General features: G+C 39.8%; 1 protein-coding gene across 6 annotated transcripts in view; it reads left to right on the top strand.

Moving 5' to 3' along the window:
* Positions 1-15,358, top strand: part of cped1 (cadherin-like and PC-esterase domain containing 1) — a 229,699-nt gene that overhangs the window by 98,298 nt on the left and 116,043 nt on the right. For all 6 annotated transcript variants that reach the window (XM_048549257.2, XM_048549259.2, XM_048549258.2 and 3 more), the window contains exons 11-13: positions 254-423; positions 1,295-1,356; positions 2,912-2,941. In XM_048549257.2, the coding sequence (XP_048405214.2) occupies positions 254-423; positions 1,295-1,356; positions 2,912-2,941 (262 nt within the window). The remainder of the gene's footprint in view (positions 1-253; positions 424-1,294; positions 1,357-2,911; positions 2,942-15,358) is intronic.

Here is a 15,358-nt window from a genome sequence, read left to right on the forward strand (position 1 = left end):
AAATATCTGATACTGTATTGCACTTTAATCCACTGAGACATATGTGAAAATCTGTGAAAATCATTTTTATGATCCTTTAACCAAAAACTTAATTATTTGATTGGGTGTTTTGGTTTGTTTATTTTTCATCTTTCTGATTTATAGTTTTTATAATTAATATGCAGGAAATTATATTTATAAATGACAGTAAAAATGTCAAAAATTGTTCTTGTTTCATGACTTGTTATTTATTATGGCCTGTCCTTTTCTACAGCTTTACCCATCCATTAATCCAGAATACCAAAAGATGTTATATGCACTCCATCACAATTTTGATTACGCATCTAAAACACAATCTGTGTTTGCTCAGCACCTGCTATTTTCAATGCTACATGACCAGTTTCAAGCATCAAATGTGCAGAAGAGTTTGAATCATTTCACATGGTAAATAGATTAATCTTTGAAAGTATCTTTGTTTTGAATGTACTGTTGAGAAAATCAGCAAAGAACACATTTTTGTATAATCCAATTTTCTTTTTACCATTGTGAGGGATGAACGTGTGTGACAGAGACCTATCATTGTCATTGGGATTCAGACTCTGTTTAAATAATGGGGAAGCAAATGCCACAGAGAATAAAGATTTAGCATTGTACTTGCTGTCAGTATTTGTCATTCTGTAGCCAGGATGTTAGATTCTAAGTACAATAAACTAGTACAATATTCAGCCTTCGCTGATTTGTTTCCTGCTTCATTTTATATAGTATTAATTTCCTTTTCCACTATAACTCCTTGATTAAGTTTACCCTCTGTTTTCCACTGCAAAGTAAGAGGATTTCTGATATTCTGATAATGACTGTAGTCTTTATCGTGATTTTTTTTATTCTTTATATTAGCTTTTATTTCTTCTTTGCTAATGATGAAACTGTTGAGAGGCTGATAGAAGCTCATGCTCCACTCAGGTCCTAGCACAGGAATAACGTCAATAATGATATCTTTAGTGATTTACCATTGTTTTGGCATTGAAAACATCTCGGAGGGACTGAAATGCTAAAGGTTTTCAGGTATTCCTGTCTGATTTGTTCACAAATGAAAAGTTAGTTTGAACCCGTACTACAACCTCACTGGTCTTCTTTAAGAGAGAACAATGACAAGCTGCATCAAATGAACAGTGTTTTTTGAACATCGTAGTTCAGTTGTTCTCCCCAGCAACCTTTATCACAGATGAGTAACTGTGAGAATATGAGGATCTACTATATTGCTAGCAGTGAACCTAGTCATCTAGTTTTCTTATACAATGTTCATTTTTCTTAATAGGGATCAAACTAGAGCAATATCTTCTCACTCAGTTGAAAAGTTTGACAACAACAACAAAATAGGTAAGGAATCCATTGATTTTTCCAATAGATTTTGTTAAGATCCCAGTTAAAATAACTAAATTTGCCAAACTGTGCCTCAAATGAAGAGACCGCCAACAATATTTCAAATTTTATAATTTTTACTTAAATGCAAGTAAAGATCAATGTAAATTAACAAACAAATCCCAGTCAATAAATTACAAATTGGACAGTAGATACAACAGAGACTACCCCACAGAGGTCCAGCCACTTCACATGTAGATCTCCTTTGCAGCTACACTGCTGTTCCATGCAGATTTTCGGTGTTTTTTTCCCTGTAAGAACGGAGCCAATTTTCCAAAGGCAACAGCCTTGTCCAAAGTTGGGTTCTGCCTGTTTAATCTGCCTGGTATGGCACATATCTGGAATCTTTTCAATTTCCCTGGAGCTCTTGGCACTGCTTCCAGGTCGGGGGTACAAACGTCTCATGGACCAGTATTTCATATTATCCAAGAAGATTATAATTGATCGCTTTACAATTGATATAAACCCTTAAAAGTCCTTTTCAATTTTTTTCGCTTGATTACAGATTTCAAAAATATTTTAAAACAATTAAGTATTTGAGTAAGAATACACTAGTCCTTGAGAGTCAATATGGAAGGTCATTGTTTATTTCAAGGCGAATGGAATATATAAGTAGGGAGGTTTCACTATAGTTATATCATGTTGGGGAAGCCACTTTTAAGTACCGTACAGTTTTGATTTCCTTATTTTAAAACAATGCAGATGCATTGGAGGCAGTTCAGAGAAGATCCACACAACTAACAAATGGGGTGGTTAGTTGTCTTATGTCAAAGGTTTGACAGACTGTGCCTGCAACTGTTGGATTTTAGGAAAATGCAAGGTGGTATTCTTGAAATGTATCAGATCCTGAGAGACTTTATAGGGTAGATGCTGAAAAGATGTTTTCCATTGTGGGAGATAATAGAACTAGGAGACACAGCTTAAATACAAAAGATCACTAACTTTTTATACAGAAATGAGGAGGATTTTATTTTCTCTGAGGTTTGGGAATCTCTGTAATTCTCTTCCCTCGAGACGAATGGAGGCTGGCTCATTGAATACTTGTAAATTGGAGGCAAATAGACTCTTCACTATTAAGGCAACTAAAAAGTAATAGTAGGAAAATGAAATTGGCTCCATGTCTGATCAGCCATGATCTTATTAAAAAGCATAGTAGTCTTGAAGGGGCTGAGTGGCCTAGTCCTGCTTTTAAATGGTATGTTTATAAGCACATCCTTTGCAGCTTTCAATCTTTGAAATTTCGTCTAAACAGTGTCTTCAAATATCTTTTCTATAGAGAATGTGGCAAAGTATAAATTCACAAACATGTGCAATGATAAAATGCCAATTGTGCCACAAAAAGCAATGAAGACTAAAACATGATAAGTATATTTAAATGCTAAGTTTCTTTTTTTATGCTCACTTAAAATTTGATAGTATTAATCCTAGAAATATAGAAACTAAAGAAACATCTTTGAATAGTGCACTGATGAATAATTGTTTGGTTTTCCCTAATAATGTTTTTTTTATGCAGGTCAGTACAGACAAAAGAACTGCAGTACAGGTAAATGTGTTCTTCATCTGTTATTCAATTCACAAGTCAATCAATTCAACATCATCAATCATTTTCCTATATATATATATATTTAAATTCATTTGGTGGCAGGTATGTTAGACATTGCAAGACAAAAAACTGATTGAGTATATTTTCTCATCAGCAGAGTTCATCTGTGTATTTGATGTGCCTGCACTACAATGTGTTGTGCGCTACATTTAGGGAAACTTTAAACGATTTTCTTTTAATAAGTGAAGAAATATTTAATCAAAACCCCATGCAGTGCAAAATAACTTTGATAAGTTTGCACCTGAAATGTAATGGTGAAAGAAATTAGTAAAGTGTTGCTGAACAAAGAGACCTTGGCGTGCACATTCATAGTTCCTTGAAAGTGTACTCACAGGTAGAAAGGCTGATGAAGAAGGCTTTTGGTACACTTGCCTTTATGGGTCAGTGCATTGAGTGTAGGAGTTAGCAGGTCATGTTACAGTTTTACAGGACATTGGTAAGGCCATTTTTGGAATACTGTGCTCAGTTCTGGTCTCACTTCTATAGGAAAGATGTTGTTAAACTTGAAAGGGTCCAGAAAAGATTTGCAAAGATGTTGCCAGGGTTGGAGGGTTTGAGTATGGGGAGAAGCTGAATAGATTGGGACTAATTTCCCTGGAGCATCAAAGGCTGAGGGGTGATCTTATAAAGGTTTATAAAGTCATGTGGGGCGTGGATAAGGTAAATAGTCAAGGTCTTTTTTCCAGAGTAAAGGATTTCAAAATTAAAGGTCATGAGTTTAAGGTGGGAGGGTTAAAATTTAAAAAGGACCTAAGGGAGAATTTTTTGCATGCAGAGGATACTGCATGTATGGAACAAAGCTGCCAGAGGAAGTGGTGGAGGCAAGTATAATTACAACACTTATAAGCTATCTGAATGGGTATGTGAATAGGAAGGGTTTAGAGGGATATGGATCAAATGCTGACAAATGAGACTAGGTTAATTTAAGATATCTGGTCAGCATGGATGAGTTGGACTGAAGGGTTTGTTTCTGTGCTGTACATCTCTACAACATACATAGTTATCTATTTGATTATCAGATTTGGGTTCAAACGTAGATCACAAGGTGTAGAGCTGGATGAACACAGGCCAAGCAGCATCAGAGGAGCAGGAGAGCTGATGTTTTGGGTCTGGGCCCTTCTTCAGAAACCGAAACGTCAACTTTTGTGCTCCTGAGATGCTGCTTGGCCTGCTGTGTTCATCCAGCTCTACAGCTTGTTATCTCAGATTCTACAGCATCGGCAGTTCCCACTATCTCTGGGTTCAAATGTACTTGGGCTGAATACAGAAGCCCCTTTCTCATGATGCCTGTTCAGATATTAATTTTTGATTCTAAGCATCAAGAGCCTCTTGATGATCTTCAATGTGAAAATGATTGAATTGATATCGTTGTTGACTACGAATCTACTCCCCCCACCAGTCAGTAAATATAGTCAGGAAGTGCCCAGCAGATTTGAAATGGCTGGACTCAGTCCATAAGAGTTCACTTTCTCTTGGGGCAATTCCGCATTTATCTAAACAGCATCCTTGTGCAGGTTATAGTAATTGTGCCGCAGAACAGGGAGGACCATCATCTGTATAGCACACTGGTTATGTTAGTGGATGAGTAAGCTTGTGCCGTTTGTGCAATCTGAAAGGTATCTGAGCAATTATGTTACTGGACTAGTAATCTTGTGCCCATTTGTTCATTCCTAAAGGTACCTGAGCAATTTAAATTCAATTAACTAGGTAAACATGAAATATAAAGTTATATATTGCTCAATGTTCACTCTCAGCTTTGTGTGTATAAAGTGAAGCAACAATCAGGAGGCAAACAGGCCACACATAACAAAGTTCTCTTTAAAATACATGCATAGCCATACATCAGACTTAAAGGGACAGTGCAGGGCAACAAACCACTGTGCACAATAAATTGAGGGAACTCTGCAGCAGTAATGTACAATTAGTCACCAGGTGAAGGTCCCCAGTTTGTTACAATTCCAAATGGGATGCACCTAAATGGTTATGTTTTCAAGTGGAGAGGGTGAATTGCTTTCCCTTCTCAATCCATTTCCTCTCTCCGATGGCCATAGCAAGGTTAATTTGCTTGCCTTGTGGATTTTATTTTCAATCCAAATGTATTCATGTTTTAAAAAGAGCTAAACTTACCAGGCTTTCTTAAGTTAAAGAAAGAGTGTTAGCTATTAGTTAGCTATTAAATACAAAAAAAGTGAAATGTGACACACATGCAAAATGTGAACTGAGTAAAAAAAAAGCAGAGAAAACGTACACTAATCAGTTTCTGTATTTCATGAAGAGAAAATGGTGAAATATTACCATCTTTAATTTGGATGATGCCAACATTGCTGAGATTGGTAGTGAAGCAGTTGATTTCAAGATTTTTGGCTGTGTAGTTAGCTGACAGGTTTTTGTCCTGTTTCCTTCTTGACGGTGACTTTACTCAATTGCCTGGCTTTCAGCTCTCAGAACAAGAGACTCTTTCTCTTGCCTGTAGCACAGAGATGTCGAATGGCTGTCCTCAAATTGTGACTGTCATGGCACATTTGTCCTCACCAGCTCATTAGCTGGCGAACATGTAGCCCAGAGGTTGCAGGTGGATCTTAACACTTTTGTTGTAAAATTGTAGAAGGGCTAACATATCCTGAGTGCAATTTGGAACATCATCCACAGGCAATAGCTTTCTGTTGAGAGAGCTAATCATGTTTCTGCTTTTCATCACTTCCTTTTAAGCCTCTCTGTCTGAAGCTTCCCTGACACTCTACAGGTGTGAAATTCCATGGATTCACAGTGGTCTGTGGTCATCTTTTGTCTGTGTCTTTTTCAAAATAAAACATGTCATTAAAAGTTAAATACGTCTGTAAGTAACTTATTGTTGATTCATGGTCCATTGTATGATAGTAATGATGCCCATGAATATTGTAAATCTGCATCTAGCTTACTGATATCTGCTAGGGAAAGAAATTGGCTATCTTTACCTGCTCTGTCCTCTATGTGACCGAAGATACATAGCAAGATGGTTGACTCTGAAATGGTCTTGCAAGCCATTTAACTGCATTGATAAAGATGACTTATTAAGAGTTCACAGGAAATGCTGGCCCTGCCAGTGATGCCCATATCCTGTGGATGGATTTGTTAAAACAAAACAATGGATTTGGCTATAATTAGTTATATGGGCAAATGGGATCACCAGCTAATTCCCACTGAATGTCTCAGTCCCAGCTAAGGCACAGTTTTTCACAAGACATTCAACTTGAAGTGGTTATTGTTTACACGTTAGTTACCACACACAACATATCAGTGCTAAAGGTAATTATTGTGGTAAATGAAGCTCACAGAGTGGCTTCTTTTGGCTGCAACGTTGTACTAGGTAATGCATGTGCGTGGTTTGAGCTGGATCTGCATGATCAGTATTTGCCTCATGATCTAACTTTTATCCCAAATTGCCTTCCTTCTCGTTCATGGTTCAGTTTTATACTGTAAAGCTGTGGAGTATGTAGCAGGAAAAGATATTGAAGATCTGTAAAAGTGCTATGTTGTACAAGCTCCTAGATCTGTCCATCTGATGTCAATGCTTTGATGGTGGGTTTATTAATGATCCATTTGTTGCACAAGCTTCATTGCTTACCCCCTCTGCCTCTGACTGTCAGTGCTATAAGAACTTTATTAGTCAGGGTTAAAGAGCTAGGTTTGTCCTTGACTGGTAATCTTTCCCATCTATTCCCACCTTTTGAATTAATTCGATACATCGGGTTGATGTGAATTAATATATTGTGATACTGTCTGAGAAATAAATATTAATATGCATAATACTGTGATTGAGGTGATAGGTCTATATGACCACATGGATGCATCTCACTATCCCATGCACTTTCAGAACGCTTCCAGTTCATTAAAATTGGCATAATCAGTCATAACGTTCTTTCAAAGGAGGATGAATTTGATCCACCTGCATAAAGTATCCATTACCTGCATCAAGAGCCTCAAATTGTCTGACACTGCTAACATTTCGTACATTTGTCTGGATTAGCTGGGGGCATGAACTTAATGAATTTCAACATCATTATAGCCAGTGCCGTCTTTCAGTGAAGGCTATCTACAGGCCGTTATAACGGACTGAGAGTCTTCAGTCTTTTCCAGTCACTTGTGCATAGAACCAAAGGTATGATGGAAAGCACATTAGCAGATATGGATAATGCTGTTTTGGTGGCATTTGATGTCTCAGGGAACTCTGCTTTGCTCCTGCCGATCATCCTGAATGGAATCAGGTGACAGCAACTCTGAAAGAGTCACCTACACTGAACATTCTGTCCAGACAAAAATGTGAAACTACAGCATTTTCCTTTCTATTCTCAATATACAAGAATGTGCTTCAACATAAAGCTCAGTTTATATGAATAGATTTCCATTATTTATTGATAAGTTTGGAATCACAAATATATTGCGGTCTTAACAAGCAGTTTTGCAGAGGGAATTCCAAAATAATATACAGTGTGATTGAACTTGTGGTGTGCAATGGCATAGGTGCTGCACTAAATTTCTGAGGGTTATGAAATGGGGAGCATGGGGGAAAATGATCAACATGCTAAAATACTAGTAAGTAAATTTTGTGACAAATTCTTTAACATTGGAATAACTGACGATTTCTTTTAAAAATTGAGCTGCTACTTTATTCCTGGTTTCAAAATCATCTGCAGTGACTGGGAGATATCTGTAAAGCACATTGAGCAGAAAACCAAGTCACTGGCTGGTTATTATTAGGCTAAGCACTCGTGATGATCTGAAAAAGTAATGGCCAGGTTTATTTGCTAATAGATCTGCTAGTACCGCTGTAAGCATCAATGAACCTGGTGTCTTTAGGAAATCCTCCTGAGTCATCTGCATTATCACCTTATTAACAATTTGGATGCCTACCAAAATCACAGGTGCTAATACTGTGAGGTAGTGCACCTATCATCTGATTCACCTTGACTATCAGTACTTTGTTTTAAGATAGCCACGTTGTCCAAAACAAAGACACTAAAATGAAAAATGCACAATATATAGTATTAGACTGGTTACAAATCTATAATCTCCTCTGTGCTCAGATTGTAGATACAAACCTCTCAAGCTTAACTGTCACTATGACCTCATCTGAACCCTCTGAGACTAGTTCCTTATGATCACTCTTTCTTATCTTTTGTTCACTATCTAAAGTAATTTAAAAGGTTATCGCCTACTATTTCTAATGTAAAAGCAGCAATTCTATCTTCTTGAAAGTTGGTTGATCTGGAGTCTAATAAATCAACAAACAGTCATGCTGATTAGTCATTCTGTTACACAGCACACATTTATAGACTTTTTTTACAATGACCTCTTTCATACAGCAACAGAATTCTGTGCAGGTCAGGTCACTAATAACCCTCAACAACAGTCCATGACGCAGGAACATTTTCACTGAGATTTTCAGGTAGATGAATGCCAGTCTAATTGATTATTTTTTCTACTGATGTTACAGTAACTTCTGTGATAAGATGGTTGCCCTGTCTTAGAAACAACATAAGTAAAATCAAGGAATTATACATGAACATTAGTGATTTATTTTCGAATAAACAGAACTTCTTATTTTTGTCCCTTTAAGTCCAAATGCCAAATGTGGATGTTATATTGTAATGCAGCTCCCACACATTTTGTTACTGACTGCAGCACTAATGGACACAAAAGAAAAAAAATTTCAACACATTGCAACCGACATTTTTCAGGAACTGTTTACACAGTGAGCACACCTACAGTGATAGCAAGGAATGCCGACCTTTCTTTTTGAAGTAGATTCCTTTTCATTAAGACAAAATATATGGCCAGGAGACCTATTGGATGCCAGTGGGAAAATGCAATAGCTCATAAAAGTCTGCTGTGTCCCTTTAAAAGTGAGATGGCCCAGCAAACAACCCAGTTTCTCTGTGAGGTACTGCTGCAAGCAGCAAGCTGCAAGAACCTCTCTTGCTAATGAGGCCTTGAAGGTCCTGCTTTTAATATTTTTGGCCATGCTGTACTCCTAAAGAATATATACAGGGTACACTGTGGTATGTAAAACATTAACATAATATAAGAAACATCTTCAGGCCGCAAGAGAGTGAGAGAAAGCAATGAGATCATGTGACTTTGTGTCACTCTTGTGATGATGTGGTTACATTACTAAATCCGCTCAGACACGTTAAGATACACCTCCAGGATGGGTAGGACTTGGACATGGGCAGTCTGGCCCAGAGATAGGAATACTGCCACTGGATCATAGTACTTTGTTCATTCACCTATCCCAGTCTCAACTACTTATACCTCCATCATCAAATTTCTGATTCCACACATTATGTTACTTCTCACCATCACCCAACCACAGCCACACTACACTGACAACCGCTCCCCCCATCAAGTCTCTCACCTCAGTTTCTGTTTGAGAGAGACAACCTCTGTTGCTAATTTACCCAATTCATTCCCAGTTTATTTGACTGAAGGTTGGGCAGAAGGAAAATTGGCAAACGATACCAGTTTAGCAATGAAGCTGTTATCTGGATCTGTATACAGTATTTCTGGTCTGTGTTGATGACTGCTTTGACCATGTAGAATATTACTTCTGCATTGAAGCCATTGCATGTTTGGTTGTTGCACAGGACCATTTTTGGGTTGATTGAGATAGTACTGTAGATGTTCTGCCTGTTCCGCCACTTGTCCACAACGAGCTTGGTTTGGAATCCAAGCACCCACTTTGGAATAGAGGTCTGAAAAATTGCTGTGTGTCTTTCTGGAGCCACAGCCTCAATTAAATACTTGAAACTTGCTGTGGGACCTAATTCTTTATCTGCTATTTTTTTAATTAGGGACAATTCCTAACTGTGTGTAGAGTCAGAGGAGATAGGGGAAGCACTAAATGAATATTTTTCGACAGCATTCACTCTAGAAAATGACAATGTTTTCGAGGAGAATACTGAGATACAGGCTACTAGACTAGGTGGGATTGAGGCTCACAAGGAAAAGGTATTAGAAATCCTACAGAGGGTGAAGAAAGATAAGTCCCCTGGGCCGGATGGAATTTATCCTCAGATCCTCTGGGAAGCCAGGGAGGAGATTGCTGAGCCTTTGGCATTGATCTTTAACTCATCATTGTCTACAGGAATAGTGCCAGATGACTAGAGGATAGCAAATGTGGTTCCCCTGTTCAAGAAGGGGAGTAGAGACAACCCTGATCATTATAAACCAATGAGCCTTACCTCAGTTGTTGGTAAAGTGTTAGAAAATGTTATAAGAGATAGGATTTATAATCATCTAGAAAAGAATAAATTGATTAGGGATAGTCAGCACGGTTTTGTGAAGGGAAGGTCGTGCCTCACAATCCTTATTGAGTTCTTTGAGAAGGTGACCAAACAGGTAGATGAGAGTAAACCGGTTGATGTGGTATATATGGATTTCAGCAAGGCATTCGATAAGGTTCTCCACAGTAGGCTATTGTACAAAATGCGGAGGAATGGGATTGTGGGAGATATAGCAGTTTGGACCAGAAATTGGCTTGCTGAAAGAAGACAGAGGGTGGTAGTTGATGAGAAATGTTCATCCTGGAGACCAGTTACTAGTGGTGTACAGCAAGGGTCGGTGTTGGGTCCACTGCTGTTTGTCATTTTTAGAAATAACCTGGATGAGGGCGGAGAAGGATGGGTTAGTAAATTTGCAGACAACACTAAGGTCAGTGGAGTTGTGGATAGTTACGAAGGATGCTGTTGCAGAGAGACATAGATAAGCTGCAGAGCTGGGCTGAGAGGTGGCAAATGGAGTTTAATGCAGACAAGTGTGAAGTGATGCACTTTGGTAGGAGTAACCAGAAGGCAAAGTACTGGGCTAATGGTAAGATTCTTGGTAGTGTAGATGAGCAGAGAGATCTTGGTGTCCATGTACACAGATCCATGAAAATTGCCACCCAGGTTGACAGGGCTGTTAAGAAGGTAAACAGTGTTTTAGCTTTTATGAATAGACGGATCGAGTTCTGAAACCAAGAGGTTATGCTGCAACTGTACAAAACTCTGGTGCGGCCGCACTTGGAGTATTGCGTACAGTTCTGGCCACTGCATTATAAGAAGGATGTGGAAGCTTTGGAAAGGGTGCAAAGGAGATTTACTGGGACATTGCCTGGTATGGAGGGAAGGTCTTATGAGGAAAGGCTGAGGGACTTGAGGCTGTTTTCGTTAGAGAGAAGAAGGTTGAGAGGTGACTTAATTGAGACATATAAAATAATCAGAGGGTTAGATAGTGTGGATAGGGAGAGCCTTTTTCCTAGGATGGTGACGGCAAGCACGAGGGGGCATAGCTTTAAATTGAGGGGTGAAAGATACAGGACAGATGTCAGAGGTGGTTTCTTTCCTCAGAGAGTAGTATGGGAATGGAACGCTTTGCCTGCAACGGTAGGAGATTTGCCAACTTTAAGTACATTCAAGTCATCATTGGACAAGCATATGGACGTGCATGGAATAGTGTAGGTTAGATAGGCTTGAGATCGGTGTGACAGGTCGGCACAACATCAAGGGCCAAAGGGCTTGTACTGTGCTGTAATGTTCTATGTTCTATGTTCTAATTCAACCATTCCGCTATCTCCCAATTCCAACACTGTTCCCTAGTTTGTATGAACTTTTGAGGTCAGAAACCCACTGCACTTCCTAAAAGGCGTAAAATTGAGGCTTATATTTTTAAGTTAACGGTGCATGAAAATCTAAGTAGCATTCTTGTGCATAAAAATTAAATGCATGATATGCCAAATGTGGGTCTTGATGGCAAAGCCTAATTGCCTTTTTGATTGGTTGAAAATGATGGTGTTCTGTCTTTTTAAACAAATAAATAAAGGATGCAGTTTGTTTAATAAACCCGCTCCAACAATGCTGTTAACTACAAGAATTTGACTGAGTGATAATGAAGGAAGAGCACTATTTGTTCAACATCAGTTTGTCTTAGTCTACGCTTTAAAAAAAATTAATCTCACAATTCACTTTGTAGCTTGAGCTAAGAGCTCTTGTGGTACAATGGTAGTGCCTACCGTGGTGCCAAGAGGCCCAGATTCAAGTTACACCTGCTCCATAAGTGTATAATAACATCTCTGAACACAACAGTTAGAATATATATATAGTGGGACTTGACCCTGGACCTCCTGGCTCAGAGATAAGGACATAGAACATAGAACAATACAGCGCAGAACAGGCCCTTTGGCCCTCATGTTACGCCGGCCTGTGAACTAATCCAAGCCCCTCCCCCTACACTGTCCCATCATTATCCATATGCTTATCCAATGACTGTTTAAATGCCCTAATGTGGCTGAGTTAACTGCATTGGCAGTCAGGGTGTTCCACGCCCTTACCACTCTCTGAGTAAAGAACGTGCCTCTGGCATCTGTCTTAAATCTATCACCCCTCAATTTGTAGCTATGCCCCCTCGTGCAAGTTGAGGTCATCATCCTCGGAAAAAGATTCTCACTGTCCACCCTATCTAATCTTCTGATCGTCCTGAATGTCTCTATTAAATCCCCTCTTAGTCGTCTTCTCTCCAATGAGAACAGACCCAAGTCCCTCAGCCTTTCATCATAAGGCTTTCGCTCCAGGCCAGGCAACACCCTGGTAAATCTCCTCTGCACCTTTTCCAATGTTTCCATATCCTTCCTGTAATGGGGCGACCAGAGCTGCACGCAATATTCCAACTGAGGCCGCACTAGCGTTTTGTACAGTTGAACTGTACATGACATCATGACTACAGTACAAGAGCACAAAAACAACTGCCTACTTAGTATTTTTAATCAGCCTATTCAGAGAGGTTACTTGCACACCTCTAATGTGGATCAGACATGAACCCTTGGGCCTTTAGGCTCAAACATAGGGACCCTACCACCATACCACAAGAGGACCTCAACAGCTACCCATTTTTTTTTCCTCAATCAACTGTGTTTTTTTATATATTGAGACAGAAAAATGAAGACACCATTGTGTGTAGACTTTATTATTCTATATCTATATATGTAAGGCATTTGATAAGGTTCCCCATGGTAGGCTCATCAGAAGGTCAGGAGGAATGGGATACAGGGGAACTTAGCTGCTTGGATACAGAATTGGCTGGCCAACAGAAGACAGCGAGTGGTAGTAGAAGGAAAATATTCTGCCTGGAAGTCAGTGGTGAGTGGGGTTCCACAGGGCTCTGTCCTTGGGCCTCTACTGTTTGTAATTTTTATTAATGACTTGGATGAGGGGATTGAAGGATGGGTCAGCAAGTTTGCAGACGACACAAAGGTCGGAGGTGTCGTTGACAGTGTAGAGGGCTGTTGTAGGCTGCAGCGGGACATTGACAGGATGCAGAGATGGGCTGAGAGGTGGCAGATGGAGTTCAACCTGGATAAATGCGAGGTGATGCATTTTGGAAGGTCGAATTTGAAAGCTGAGTACAGGATTAAGGATAGGATTCTTGGCAGCGTGGAGGAACAGAGGGATCTTGGTGTGCAGATACATAGATCCCTTAAAATGGCCACCCAAGTGGACAGCGTTGTTAAGAAAGCATATGGTGTTTTGGCTTTCATTAACAGGGGGATTGAGTTTAAGAGTCGTGAGATCTTGTTGCAGCTCTATAAAACTTTGGTTAGACCGCACTTGGAATACTGCGTCCAGTTCTGGTCACCCTATTATAGGAAAGATGTGGATGCTTTGGAGAGGGTTCAGAGGAGGTTTACCAGGATGCTGCCTGGACTGGAGGGCTTATCTTATGAAGAGAGGTTGACTGAGCTCGGTCTCTTTTCATTGGAGAAAAGGAGGAGGAGAGGGGACCTAATTGAGGTATACAAATAATGAGAGGCATAGATAGAGTTGATAGCCAGAGACTATTTCCCAGGGCAGAAATGGCTAGCATGAGGGGTCATAGTTTTAAGCTGGTTGGTGGAAAGTATAGAGGGGATGTCAGAGGCAGGTTCTTTACGCAGAGAGTTGTGAGAGCATGGAATGCGTTGCCAGCAGCAGTTGTGGAAGCAAGGTCATTGGGGTCATTTAAGAGACTGCTGGACATGTATATGGTCACAGAAATTTGAGGGTGCATACATGAGGATCAATGATCGGCACAACATTGTGGGCTGAAGGGCCTGTTCTGTGCTGTACTGTTCTATGTTCTATGTTCTATATGTACTTTTCTTGCTCTGCCACCAAAAAAAAACCCATGTGGTCGACTGAATATTTACAAACAAAGCCTGTTAAGGGCAATGCTAACATCAAAAAACAAGGAAGGGAGATAGGAGGAGGAGGTGAACTACCTCTTTTTAACCCATTTTACTAATCAACCTGTTCAGAAATGTTATTACACACTTTTGGAGCAGGTGGGGCTTGAAGCCGGGCCTCCTGATCCAAGGGTAGAAACATTATCGCTACAACAGAAAAGTCAAGATTTTTTTTTAACCAGAGGGCCCCAGGAGTTCAACATTTTTCTTACCCAAATCACCTGTTTTTTTTAATTTTAACATGATTGTGAACAGATTTTACTTAATATATTTCACCCCACCACCAGGAAAACACTGTGTTGCCAGCTGCATACTGACAAACAAAGGACAATGCTGACATTTCTGAAGTAGGATCTAGGCCCGAAACGTCAGCCTTCCTGTTCCTCTGATGCTGCTTGGCCTGCTGTGTTCATCCAGCTCTACACCTTGTTATCTCAGATCCTCCAGCACCTGCAGTTCCTGCTAACCCATAAAAAAAGTCAGGTGGATAGGGAGATAAACAGTTGCCACCAAACCCATGATGCTTATTTATTAAGTCAGAAGTCACACAACACCAGATTATAGTCCAACACATTTATTTGAAATCACAAGCTTTCGGAGTGCTGCTCCATCGTCAGCTGAAGTGGCTCTGAAAGCTTGTTATTTCAAATAAACCTGTTGGACTATAACCTGGTGTTGTGCGACTTTGGCTTTGTCCACCCCAGTGCAACACCGGCACCTCCACATCATGGCTTTTTTTAAACAGGTGGGCACTGTAGTGGAAGGAATGCCTTCTCTCCCATTCTAACTCCAATTTAGAATCATATTTAGATTTAGAATCTGTACAGTACAGGATGTGGGCATTTAGTGCTTTGAGTCTGCACCCACCCTCTGAAAAGTATCCAACCCAGACCTCGCTACATCCCATGCCTCCAAACCCATAACCCTACATTTCCCGCAGCTAATCCACCTCGCCTGCACATCCCTGGACACTATTGGGCAATTTACATTAGCCAATCTACTAACCTGCACATCTTTGGACTGTTGGGGGAAACCACAGCATCCAGCAGTAGTCTACACAGACATGGGAAGAACATGCAAACTCCACACAGTCACCCAAGGGTGGAATTGAATCGGAGTCCCTG

The sequence above is a fragment of the Stegostoma tigrinum genome, chromosome 18 (genome assembly GCF_030684315.1).
Source record: "Stegostoma tigrinum isolate sSteTig4 chromosome 18, sSteTig4.hap1, whole genome shotgun sequence".
Taxonomy (NCBI): domain Eukaryota; kingdom Metazoa; phylum Chordata; class Chondrichthyes; order Orectolobiformes; family Stegostomatidae; genus Stegostoma; species Stegostoma tigrinum.